At 45.8% G+C, this 13,432-nt stretch overlaps 2 protein-coding genes across 3 annotated transcripts in view; both read left to right on the top strand.

Annotated features, from left to right (window-relative positions):
* The window catches only part of HS2ST1 (heparan sulfate 2-O-sulfotransferase 1), a 117,870-nt gene that overhangs the window by 20,147 nt on the left and 84,291 nt on the right, over positions 1-13,432 (top strand). The gene's annotated exons all lie outside the window — the stretch shown is intronic.
* LOC131195898 (uncharacterized) lies at positions 3,919-7,470 on the top strand. Of its 2 annotated transcripts, none has more exons than XM_058178190.1 (2): positions 3,919-5,965; positions 7,018-7,470. In XM_058178190.1, the coding sequence occupies exons 1-2, from the start codon at positions 4,169-4,171 to the stop codon at positions 7,318-7,320; spliced, it is 2,100 nt and encodes a 699-aa protein (XP_058034173.1). In that variant the 5' UTR covers positions 3,919-4,168; the 3' UTR covers positions 7,321-7,470. The 2 variants fall into 2 exon arrangements, with proteins under 2 accessions (XP_058034173.1, XP_058034174.1); XM_058178191.1 differs by having other exon boundaries at positions 3,920-5,965; positions 7,032-7,303.

Raw genomic sequence — 13,432 nt, 5'->3', positions numbered from 1 at the left:
AATGGGATCGAGTCTGCTAGTTGAAAAGCACCTCCTCCTCCTGGTGCCTTCCAGCTTTCAGACTCGATCTGATTGGGAACAGACGCACTTCGGAGCTGCTTCCCTTTGAGTTCATCGAAAAGTAAGCATTTCTTTAGTAATTAAGAGGGCGATTCAGCCCTATTTATTCCTTCCCAGCTGCTGGTATCGGGGTTGAGGCTCCCATTGTAGGTGAGCTCTCCCCCTCCCCAGCGAGAAAGGGCGATTCAGCCCGATACCGCTGGGGACAGCATAAGAAGCTGCTGGAAGAACGGGGAGGCTGATAGGACTCAATTACGCCTCCCCGTGGCTGGCAAATTCGGCGGCAGCTGAATTTAAAACTCAGCCGCATGGCGGCTTTAATCAAAGTTAAGTTTGGGCGCTCCTGGGTGCTTCCCGATCGCCCTGGCCTACCCATAAAAGGGTCTAGGCCGGCCAGCCTGCCCCTGCCTGAGCTCTGGGGCGTCCTTAATCAGGCCATTGATGGGCCTTTTTCCAGTCACCGGATCTTCGTGGGCGCTCCCGGGCTTCATTCCTGATCGCTCGGTGACTCAGCAGAGCCTCTGCATCGATCTTCGACTGGCTCTCCGGCTACCCACTGAGGCCTTCAGTCTGTGAATATGATTACCTTCTTAGCCACCTCCGGTTTTTACTAGCCACGTGGCAAAATACCTAGTAGGCCCTAGAGAATGGAAAAATTTCCCCACTGTATTTTTATTTAAATGGTAATTAATTTATAATTTGTCCTAGGTCATTTTTGTAATAGGCCTTGGCTTGGGCCTCTAGAGGCTCATAGGCTTCGCATCCAGGCCTTGTCCACGTGGGGTTTGAGGCCTAACTATCGGTTAGGCCTTTCAAGATGGCCGCCGTTCCTCCAGTCCGGCCTAGTAAAAGGAAGCAACATCAGACCAGTCCAATCCCAGGGCCTAGTGCTTCGAGCTCTCATGCACCCACAAGGTCAGAGACACTTCAATCCTCCATTTCCAAGCCCCAAAAGGCTATTTCTAAGACTTCTGAAAAGAAGGCCCTACAACGCCAGAAGGCTATGGATCGGGCTATTGCTAGGGCAGTGAGGGAATCTGCTGATACTATACAGGAACAGCAATCCACCTCCTTACCAGTTCAACCTCCTGTGCAGACTCCTGGGGCTCCATTAACTTTATCTCCTGATATATCTGTAGACTCATCCCAACCTCTGCCCACTTCTGATTTATTCTGTCCTATTTCTGTATCTGAAATGGAGGTTTTACCTGCAGCCCCGCCAGTACTTGAGTCAGCAGAGGTTTCTTCTAGAGCCACTATTCCTATGGGGCCTGTAAGTCACCAGGCAGCTGCCCCAGCGGCTAATGACCCTGCAGTTATGGCAGAAATGATTGCAGCTGCTGTTCAGAGGGGTATTACTGCTTCCAGGCAGGCAAGAACCCATTCATGGGTTTCAGAATATGTAGCATCCCAAACTAGTCACGATTTGGTGCAGGACTACTCCACACCTCAAGCTGAAGATTTCCAGGCTCATTCTCCATCTCGGGCCTCACTGGGGGATGAAGGGGACCTTAGGGATGAGAACCTCTCTGAGGATGAGGATTTGGTCCCAGACCAACCCTCCTTTGTGGGTCTCTTCAACCCACAACTATTTCGGTCTTTGTTACACAAGGCCAAGGTCACTACCCGGCTGGGAGTGGCCCGACCGGCCCCAATTCCCACCTCGGAGACCTCTGATCCACCCATGGACTTGTTTTCAGTTCCGGTGGTCAAGTCAGAAGAGGTGCCTGCCCCCAAACTCTTTGTGGAAGTAGTCGATAGGCAATGGAACACTCCTATAACTGGTCCTAATCCTAATGCCTTGGACCATCGCTTGTATAATTTGGAACCTAACTTCCTTAAATTACTGCAAATCCCCACAGTTGATGCCCCAGTAGTTGCATTAGCAGGACCATCTGTGGTCACAGGACCTCCAGAGGAAACCCTTCGCCCGGAAGATAAACGTGCCGAACAAACCCTGATTAAAAGTCATCAGGCGGCAGCCTGGGCCGTTAGGGCCTCTTCCTCGGCCTCTTTCTTTAATCGGGCTGCCCTTTTATGGTTAAAACAGTTGCGTGGCCGTTTACCAGTCACTGACTCCCGGTCACATCAGGACTTAAACAAGATTATAGCTGCCATCGAATACTCAGCCGATGCCACCCTAAATGCTTCTCGATTTGCTGCCAAATCGATTGGTTCCACAGTATCCTCACGCCGCCTTCTCTGGCTTAGGCGTTGGCAAGCCGACGCCAAAAACAAATGGAGGTTGGCCTCAGCCCCTTATTCGGGGACCTCACTCTTTGGAGCAGCCTTGGATCCTTTACTTATAGAGACCAAGGACAAGCGCAAGATCCTTCCAAGCATGTCCCGCCGTTCAGACTCCAGGCCAACCCCATATTTTCGTCCCTTCAGGGCGGCTGATTCTAACTTTGGAAACTCCAGAACCCAAAGACCCTTCTCCCCCAGACAGGGTAGACAGGATAGGCAGGATAGACAGGCAGGTCAAGGTCAGAGGGGTTCCTTCTAGAACCACTATTCCGATGGGGCCTGTGAGTCACCAGGCAGCCGCCCCAGTGGCTAATGACCCTGCAGTTATGGCAGAAATGATTGCAGCTGCTGTTCAGAGAGGTATTAGTTCTTCCAGGCAGGCAAGAACCCATTCATGGGTTTCAGAATATGTAGCATCCCAAACTAGTCACGATTTGGTGCAGGACTACTCCACACCTCAAGCTGAAGATTTCCAGGCTCATTCTCCATCTCGGGCCTCACTGGGGGATGAAGGGGACCTTAGGGATGAGAACCTCTCTGAGGATGAGGATTTGGTCCCAGACCAACCCTCCTTTGTGGGTCTCTTCAACCCACAACTATTTCGGTCTTTGTTACACAAGGCCAAGGTCACTACCCGGCTGGGAGTGGCCCGACCGGTCCCAATTCCCACCTCGGAGACCTCTGATCCACCCATGGACTTGTTTTCAGTTCCGGTGGTCGAGTCAGAAGAGGTGCCTGCCCCCAAACTCTTTGTGGAAGTAGTCGATAGGCAATGGAACACTCCTATAACTGGTCCTAATCCTAATGCCTTGGACCGTCGCTTGTATAAGTTGGAACCTAACTTCCTTAAATTACTGCAAATCCCCACAGTTGATGCCCCAGTAGTTGCATTAGCAGGATCATCTGTGGTCACAGGACCTCCAGAGGAAACCCTTCGCCCGGAAGATAAACGTGCCGAACAAACCCTGATTAAAAGTCATCAGGTGGCAGCCTGGGCCGTTAGGGCCTCTTCCTCGGCCTCTTTCTTTAATCGGGCTGCCCTTTTATGGTTAAAACAGTTGCGTGGCCGTTTACCAGTCACTGACTCCCGGTCACATCAGGACTTAAACAAGATTATAGCTGCCATCGAATACTCAGCCGATGCCACCCTAAATGCTTCTCGATTTGCTGCCAAATCGATTGGTTCCACAGTATCCTCATGCCGCCTTCTCTGGCTTAGGCGTTGGCAAGCCGACGCCAAAAACAAATGGAGGTTGGCCTCAGCCCCTTATTCGGGGACCTCACTCTTTGGAGCAGCCTTGGATCCTTTACTTATAGAGACCAAGGACAAGCGCAAGATCCTTCCAAGCATGTCCCGCCTGCTCAGACTCCAGGCCAACCCCATATTTTCGTCCCTTCAGGGCGGCTGATTCTAACTTTGGAAACTCCAGAACCCAAAGACCCTTCTCCCCCAGACAGGGTAGACAGGATAGGCAGGATAGACAGGGAGGTCAAGGTCAGAGGGGTTCCTTCAAGCGGCCCTTCGGGAGAGGTCGTCCATTCAGGCGCTCACGTTGACTGCTTGCCCGTCCCTCCCATTGGGGGCAGACTGGCGCTCTTCGCCAGCCAATGGGAGGAGTCCACCACGGACTCCTGGGTCAGGGAGACAATCAGGTTCGGTCTCTCCCTGGAATTCCTCTCCACCCCCCCCCCCGGGTCATTTCGTCAGGTGCCCGTTATCTTGCGACCCGACGAAACGGCTGCTCGTGGCATCGGCCATAAAACATCTTCTCTCAATTCAGGCCATCCAAACGGTGCCACGAGACCAGCACGGTCAGGGGTTTTACTCCCGACTGTTCATAGTCCCAAAGCCCTCGGGGGGATGGAGAGCAATCCTCGACCTGAAGGCTCTGAACCGCTACATAGTCTACAGGCGGTTCAAGATGCAGTCTCTCCAGTCCATCTTGGAAAGCATCAGGGAGGGGGACTTCCTCACGTCAGTAGACCTGACGGAGGCATACTTACACGTCCCTATCCTTCCGGCTCACAGACGATTCCTCCGCTTCTGCCACAGGGGTCTCCATTACCAATATTGTGCCCTTCCATTCGGGCTCTCCTCGGCCCCCAGGGTCTTCTCAAAGCTAATGGCCGTCCTCACAGCACATCTCCGGGCTATTCCAATCAGAATCCAAGCTTATCTGGACGATCTCCTTATCCAATCTCGAACAGAGACCCTGGCGGCAGCGGATTTGTCCACAACCATTCAGGTTCTAGAAGCCCACGGCTTCTCGATCAAGGCCAAAAGTCACTTACATCCTACGAATCGAATCCAACACTTAGGGGCCATCATAGACACGATCGAGGGCCGGGTCTATCTGTCACAGGAGCGTCTCACCAATTTACAGAACCTAGTCAGGGGGGTAACCAAGAGACGTCTTATTCCTTTAAAGACCCTTTCCCAACTCTTGGGGAAACTGGTCTCCTGCATCGGCATTGTACCTTGGGCTCGTCTCCACTGCAGGACACTGCAGTGGTTTCTACTCCCCTATCAAAAGGCACACACAGCTACGTCACCAATACTTGTCCAACTTCCACAACAAGTCAGGCACTCCCTTCTATGGTGGATCTCCCCAGCCCTGTCAAAGGGCAGAGAGTTCAGGGAACCCCAACGCCTAATCTTGACAACAGATGCCAGTCTTCATGGCTGGGGCGCCCATCTGGGATCAAACATGGCTCAGGGTCAGTGGTCCCCAAGGGACCTGACCCACAACATAAACTGGTTAGAACTCAGGGCCATTCATCTGGCCTTACTATCGTTCCAGGACATTGTTCTCAATCAAGACATTCTAATTCTAACGGACAATGTGGCCGCAAAGGCTCATGTGAACCGCCTGGGGGGAACCCACTCTCAGCCTCTCTTGCAAGAGGCAGTGCAACTGGGTCTCTGGGCGGAGGCTCACCTAAGGTCCATACGGGCCTCTCATATATCAGTGGTGGCAAACACACAGGCCGACTGGCTCAGCCGAGTCTCAGTCGACCAGGGGGAGTGGCGACTGAATTCGGATATGTTCCTCGAGATCACACTCCGCTTCGGGAACCCACTGGTAGACCTCTTTGCCACTCGAGACAATCGTCAACTGGATCGGTTCTTCTCAAGGTACCCAGTCCAGGGGGCGGAGGGCATAGACGCCCTGCGCAGCCCTTGGCCCCCCGGCCTCCTTTATGCCTTCCCTCCCATTCCAACAATACCCAAGGTTATCAGGAAGATGCTGAGGGAACAGGCGGAACTCATCTTGCTGGCTCCACACTGGCCTCGGCGCCCGTGGTTTGCGGACCTGGTGGCTCTCTCAGTGGCTCCCCCGTGGAAACTTCCTCAGACCAAGATCTCGCTCAGCCAAGGGCAGCTGACTCATCCGGACCCTCAGTGGTTCAAGCTGACCGCCTGGCGCTTGAGCGGAGCCTCCTGAGGAAGAGACATGTACCTGCCAACGTCGCCAACACCATCCAGGCGTCTCGTCGTAGTTCCACCATTCGCATCTACGGCTCGACGTGGCGCACCTTCTACACCTGGTGTTCAAGCAAGAACATAGACCCTACCACCGCTTCTACGATCACTATCCTGATCTTCCTTCAACACGGATTGGAACAAGGTCTGGCAGCGAACACGCTTCGACGACAGGTAGCTGCTCTCTCTTCTATTTTAACTTGCGGTGCTAAACGCTCCCTAGCCCACCGGCCCCTCATCCGTCAATTTCTGAGGGGAGCAACCAACCTTTGTCCTCCAGTAGTCCACAGGTACCGATCTTGGGACCTCACGAAGGTTCTAACATCCCTCACCAAGGGCCCCTTTGAACCTTTGCGGGAGTGTGGCCTGCAATATTTGACATATAAGGTGGCCTTTCTAGTAGCCATCACTTCAGCTCGCAGAATTTCTGAACTTGCTGCCCTTTCCACCAGGGCGGATCTCTGCGTTTTTCACTCAGATAGGGTGGTCCTCCGGCTAGATCCTACCTTCCTGCCTAAAGTTAACTCACTGTTCCATAGATCACAAGAGCTCATTCTTCCCGACTTTTCTCCAGATCCGGTACACCGGCTGGAAAGGTCCTGGCATACCCTAGATGTCCGGAGAGCCCTCCGTATTTATATCAAGCGTACCGCCTCTCTCAGGAGGATGGAGGCTCTCTTTGTGTCCTTTCAACCAACCACCATCGGCCTTAAGGTATCTTCCTCTACCATCGGTAGATGGCTTAAGGCGTGCATTGCCAGAGCATATCAGATTCAGGGAATTCCTATTCCAAGTCGCATCACTGCACATTCTACTAGAAGCGCGGCTACTTCAGCTGCGTGGGCCACTCAGGCTCCATTAGAAGAAATCTGCAAAGCAGCCACATGGTCTTCTCCGAATCCATTCATACGCCATTACAAGATCGATTCCTATGCATCTGCTGATGCGGCGTTCGGCCGCAGGGTTCTCCAAAGGGTCCTAGAAGGGGGTTCTAACCCGGACCGGGCGGATCCCTCCCGATAGGACTTGCTTTGGTATGTCCCATGCCTGGCTGCTGGTCCCGCCCTGCTGGGGGATGGACATTGGTCCTACCTGAATGTCCTTTCTCTGTTGGCGGGGCCAGCAGCCAGCCCCTCCCTGAACGCCCGGTTCCTGTATTCTATGGAGATCATTCGGGCTCTCATGGTCATATCCGGGGGGGAGGGCATAATAACATATTCTTGCAGTTCCTGTTTTACAGCTCAGTGCGTCGGTCTGCCGCATCATCCTCGTCCGAAAGCTGGAAGGCACCAGGAGGAGGAGGTGCTTTTCAACTAGCAGACTCGATCCCATTGGATACAGACCGAGTCACTCCCATGCCTGGCTGCTGGTCCCGCCAACAGAGAAAGGACATTCAGGTAGGACCAATGTCCATTCCATATCCTTTTATACATGAATGGAGTTTATGTTCCATAATTTTGGACTCTGAATTGCAACCAATAAACTATTTTGGGTTTGTATACCAAATGAAAAAAGTAAATCCTAATTAATTATCGTTAATATTCCTGGATACCCACAATGGAGAAGCTAGAAAGAATCTTGCAGGATTGCATTTTTCTTTGTATTTCTTCTGCAGCTGGTGCTTTGGAGCACTTTCACATACCAGATGTTACCTTCAAGAGCAGAATTGTATAGTCTTCTTTTGTCTTCAATAGTCATGGCAAAACTGGATAATAATTGAATAAAAAAGTGATATAGTGTGATTTTGATCAGCTTTGTCTAATTATTATCACTTTAATGCGATAGCACTTAATATAATTAATGTAATTACATTGCCAGGATTGACCAGTATAAAAGAATGAAATATACTCCCTATTGCTATTTATTTATATAACCCACATTTATTCTTTTTACAAATAAGGCAGTGAACATATCCAACACAACTTCCTCCTCCCGTTTCCCCCACAATAAAAATCCTGTGAGGTTAGTTGGGAGTTGGGCTGAGAGAGTGACTGGCCCATGGTCAGCCAGCTGGCCTTCAGGGCCAAGTCTAGCGTTGAACTCAGAGTGTCCAGCTTTCTAGCCTAGTGCCTTAACTATTAGATCAAACGGACTGTCACCTGTTGTGTATTTGCATGTGGGAGTGTGTAAAGATTATATACAAATAGTGACAAGGTAGTTGATCTAAGGATTTTGTAGAATGTATAGGTAGTCCTCGATCTATGACCGTCCTTTAGCCTGGAATTATGGTTGTAAGTCAGACCAGTCATTAAGTGGGTCACCATGTGACCCAGTTTTACAACCTTTTTGCATTGGTCATTAAGTGATCACTGTGGTCATTAGGGGAACATGGAGATTATTAAGTGAAAGTGAATCTATGGTCCTCAATGAGTTTTTTTTTTTTTGCTGGAAATCAGAACTAAACATCAGTTTCTTGCAGAAAACTTTGTAAATTCAGTGACCATGTGATGCTGCAAATGGCTGTAAATCCGGGCCAGTGCCGAGCACCCAAATGTGATCACATGATTGCGAGGGAAGGCAGCTGTTGAAACATTGAATCTGAGTTGTGAGTAGCCCTTGGAAGGTTCTGTAATCTTGAATGGTTGCTAAGCAACCGGTCGTAAGTAGAGGACAACTTTTATGCAAGTGGTAGGGTGTATTTGGGTACTTCTTATTAGATGCAAATTTTGAGTGAGAATGAATTTTAAAAGGTAAACATTACCAGTATGTAATTTTCAGTAAAGATTATAGTTACATCCAAAAATCAAACTCCAATTTGCTATGCAAATAAATTTGGTATGCTGTTTTTCCAGATGGCATTTAAAATTACATAAACTAATTAGGGATGATGGAACATTAAGGAAAAGAAATCAATTCCCTGCTTTTTTGAAAATTAGTTCAGTATGCTATTTTTGTAAAGTTAGGACCAGCTTGCAGTTAATGAATATACTTCGAATCACCGTCAGATCATAGTTTGCTATAATGTATAGTATAACATTTACTTTCATTTACTCAGTAAGTGAGAAACTTAAAAATAAAAAATTTATTTTTTTGATACAAGAGGACTCAGTGTGAAATGTAATATGTGATATTTTTGAGAAAGCGGGGCATATCAAAATGCATACCTTACATTGAAGTATAAACCAGATATATTGAAATATAAATAGTTCAAATTATTAGTATTTCAGTGGACACAATTTATGAGAAACTACCGTATATACTCGAATATAAGCCGATCCGAGTATAAGCCGAGGTCCCCAATTTTACCCCAAAAACTGGGGTAAACTGGGGACTCGAGTATAAGCCGAGGGTGGGAAATGAGGCACCTACCGGTTGAAACCTCCTCCCTCAGCTGAGAAGGCTGGCGGCTCCCCGCCCGCCTCTCACTGCACCGCAGGGCTTCCCAGCGCCGTCCGGTAAAATGTGAAAAAGAAAAAAAAACTCGAGTATAAGTCAGATAGACCCGAGTATAAGCGAGGGCTTAAAAAAAAAACTCGAGTATAAGCCGTATAGACCCGAGTATAAGCCTAGGGGACGTTTTTCAGCACAAAAAACGTGCTGAAAAACTCGGCTTATACTCGAGTATATACGGTATATATCTATCCATCTATCAAACAACTTCCAAGCCTTTTAAATAAAGATAAATGACTTTAGCTGCTTTTGATTATTGAATGTCTTTATACAGCTTCTAAATAAAATTTAAAAATATTTTAAATGTTTATTAATCCATTCTATGATTAAGAATCTAATACCTATACATGGTGAATTCAGAACAGTAACGTTAATTAATAAGCAGCATCTCCCAACTTGGTGTTCTCCCTATCCAAAACATCCAAAGGAGGTATTTTTATTTTATTTATTGCATTTATCCCCTAAACTTTTCTTTAATGGCTCAAACTAGTTTATAGTATTTCTGCTTCGGATGTCTTCTCAAGAGTGGGAAAATGTAGAGTGAATGTTCAATATGATTCCCTTTGGATTTAGCTTTATGAGAATCTCTCATTTCAGTAGATGAAGTCTTGTATACTAGCAAAACTACTGGAAGCTCACTTTCCTTGATCAAGCTAGTCTATTAGTAACTTATATTACGTATTTGAGAATGAAACAAGAATAGTTACATCCTAAAAAGAGGACAGCAGGAACATGCAGATATCCCTCTTTCCTGCAGTTCTCATTCATTCATTGGGTTCTGGAGGATCCATCCTTCAACTCTAGGGGAAGATTTTCAGGAACAGATCTAACAAAAATATCCTTGTCCTGCTAGTGAAAATCCTTAGTGGAGTTGAATTTTTTTTGGTGCTTTCTAAATGCTGGTAGAAGGCAAAACATAGCAAATCAAGTACAGAAATAAATTCATTGCTAGTGCCACAAAGTACATTTGAGGCAGATTTATGGGGAAACAGTCCTCTTTATAGGAACTACTATAACAATTGAAGACCAGGGACAATCATTCTAAATTCAGAACGATTAAGATAGAAGAAATGCGTGCACTGAACTACTTTCCAGCTTTAATTCAGTTTGCAGTGTCAGTTCATAAATAGTGAATACAAAAAAAAAAATGGCTGGAGTATGGGAATGTTATACTGTGGGTTGTGACAGCTAAAGCTCTGATGGACAGATTGACCTTCAATGTTTTGGATGTTTGTTTCCCTAATTAGTGTAGCAAACAGCCAAAACACTGAAGCTCACACTTTGTCCTCTCCTAATTACTGTAGTTGAGAACCAGCTTGGTTTCGTGGCTAAAGGCACCAGGCTAAGAACCAGAAGACATCGATTTCTAGTTTAGGAATTAGCAGAAAGCCAACTGGGTAGCTTTGTGCCAGTCACTTTCAGCCTTTGGCAAACCACTTTTGAAAATGTTGCCAAGAAAAAGGAAGGGACTTGTCCAGGTAGCTGCCAGGAATCAAGGCTGACTTGAAATTTCTCTTCCCGCCCCCCCCCTCCTCCCACACACACACACACACACACACAATTTTAAAGTTTGCTCTAGCGGTTCTCATCTGCCAAAGAATTGTGCCAACAATTATGTCACCAATTATAAGTGCATGATTGGCAAACCTTCCTCTCTTCTTCCATCAGATGATGATAATATAAAGAGCCAGCATAGTGTGCTGGCAAAGAGTAGGATTCAGGAACTTTTCTGGATGATTTTGAATCTCTTAGCCCAGTGCTGGCGAACCTTTTCAGCACCGAGTGCCCAAACCAGAATGCATACGCATGCATGTCCATGTGCATGCACCGCAGCGCGCAAAACCCGAAGACCATCTGGCTGGCGTGTGCATGCCTGTTTTTTTGGCCCTGTTTAGCAGTTTTCTGGGCCATTTTCAGGCCGTTTTCGGGTCATTTTTAGGCCATTTTCAGGCTGTTTTTCAGGCTGTTTTTTGGCCATTTTTCGGACTGTTTTTCAGGCTGTTTTCTGGTGCTCCAGTGCCCATGAAAACCAGCTGGCCGGTGTGCATGTGCACTGGAAACCAGAAGAGCAGCTGCTGATGGTGTGCGTGCCCACAGATAGGGCTCTGCATGCCACCTCTGGCACATGTGCCATAGGTTCGCCATCATGGTCTTAGCCAGACTACTGGCCAGGATGCGATGGAAAATTGTGAAACAGCACTGTGTACACTACCTTGAGCCTTTGAGAAGGAAGCATGCAGTTAATATACATCTAACTATAAAAACAAGTTTACTTGGTCATTTGTGTGCATTCTCATTTGATCACTGAAATTAAAAATCATGAAAATATAATTTTTAAAATAATTTTTCTCTATTTCTGGAAAATCTTGTTCTGAAGGGGCTTGGCAAAATACGTCAGGCATTAACAAGAATAGGATGCTATTTGCAAGGGGGATCTTAAATATTTTTGTGTATGCCTATGTCTTTCCTCTAATCCCTTATAATTCTCCTGATTGTTAAGGAAATATTATTTGAGTATAGATCTTGGACCTTTTTCAGCCTTCACGGCTGGAGTGTATGTGCAAAACAGAAACGACATCTTAAAAATGTATGGTTATATTATTTTTCAGATTTGTATTAAGGAATATTATAAAAATGCTGTCCCACAGTCATATCATTCATGTTGAATTCATTCATCCATTTCTGCAAGAATGTTAGAGCTATATTTTAACAGAAATTTAATAAAGGAAGCACATAAAATAATATATATATTATATTTTATATATATATAAATTCTTTTCTCTTCAAATCAGATCCTGGATTCACTGGGAGAGAAACTCAAAAGATTTATACATGGAAGATGGGTCATATCTGCTTTATTTCCTGAATGTCAAAAAATACTTCCAGAAAGCAGAGGCTCAGCACTGACCATTTCTGTGCACAAGCTTAATATTTTATATTTTTTTTATAAAATGTAGTTGTTTGTGTGTGACTTTCCATAGGCTTTAACAACCCTTATATTATCATTTTATTCATTATCTTTTGTGATTTGTCTAATTGTCAGAGCTTCAGCAAAACAACATGGCATGCCATCTCTTAAATGGCCTTAATTCTACTTTTGGGCTGCTCTAGAATATCCTAAGGCACATGATATCTCAATCCCTGGCTTATACAGTAAATGCATTATTTTGCACAGCTCAGCAAATACTGTATGGGTCAAAGTGAAATCTGTTTTGAACTATAGCTGCTGAGCAAGCATCTTGCTCCCTTGTTTTCTTTGCATATCTGGGTCACTTTAATGTGATTGTAATCCAATATAAAATCCATATGCAGAAGAACATAATACTTTACAAAGTATTTGATTAATGTATGGAATTTGTTATTAGCAGTTACAGTAATTGCAGCTGGTTTGAATGATTTAAAAGGAGATTAGACACATTCATGGAAGATCAGGTTATCTATACCTACCGTACTAATATCAATGATCATTTACTATCTCTTACATCATAGAGTAGTATCTGAAATACTGATTATTGGTATTCAACTATGAAAGAGAAACAGTTACTTTCCAGTTCATGTTGGTGAGTTTATTGAATGCCTCTAATCACATGCTATAGACAAAGAATGCTGAATTAAATGGGCCTGTGGTCTGACTTTGTAGTTCTTTGTACATTCTAATCTTATTTTAATAAATGTCCTGAACTTATGGCAGCAACTGATACTGGGACTTCCAGCAGTTAATTAAGTGAATCATCATGTGACTGCACCCAATTTTATAATTTGAACAATGCTAAAGTTTTATTTCACATATAGTAGATTTACTCAACCTGTCTCTTACAATATTTATCTAAACTAAAAATGTTTTTTTCTCACCTAATTATCTTTGATGCAAGGAATAGGGTCTCCTTATATTTATAGAAAATAGTGGTACTGCTATTTTAAAGAGTGCTTTCTCCTTATTGTTGGTGAAGACTAGAAAAACAAGTGTGGACTGTATGGGAAGGATTACATGAATCAAGTGGTGCCATAAACATCTTTATCCTAGTGCCTGAAAGCTGTGAGGAGGACATCAGGCTTTAGCTGAACTTTGGCCAGATTGATTGATTCTTTTGGAGCCTACTGATTTCAGGACTATACCATCTTTGCTACTGGGTGGTGTGGCACTACCCTAGAAGGTGTACAATCTGGGGGTCCTCCCGGAGTTTCAATTCCTGCTTGAAGAGCAAGTGATGACTGGTAGCTAGAAGGGCCTTTGTCGAACTTCATATGGTT

The sequence above is a fragment of the Ahaetulla prasina genome, chromosome 3, assembly GCF_028640845.1.
Source record: "Ahaetulla prasina isolate Xishuangbanna chromosome 3, ASM2864084v1, whole genome shotgun sequence".
Lineage (NCBI taxonomy): Eukaryota > Metazoa > Chordata > Lepidosauria > Squamata > Colubridae > Ahaetulla > Ahaetulla prasina.
The sequence above is the reverse complement of the archived record's forward strand: the minus strand, read 5'-3'. Positions and strand labels throughout refer to the sequence as shown.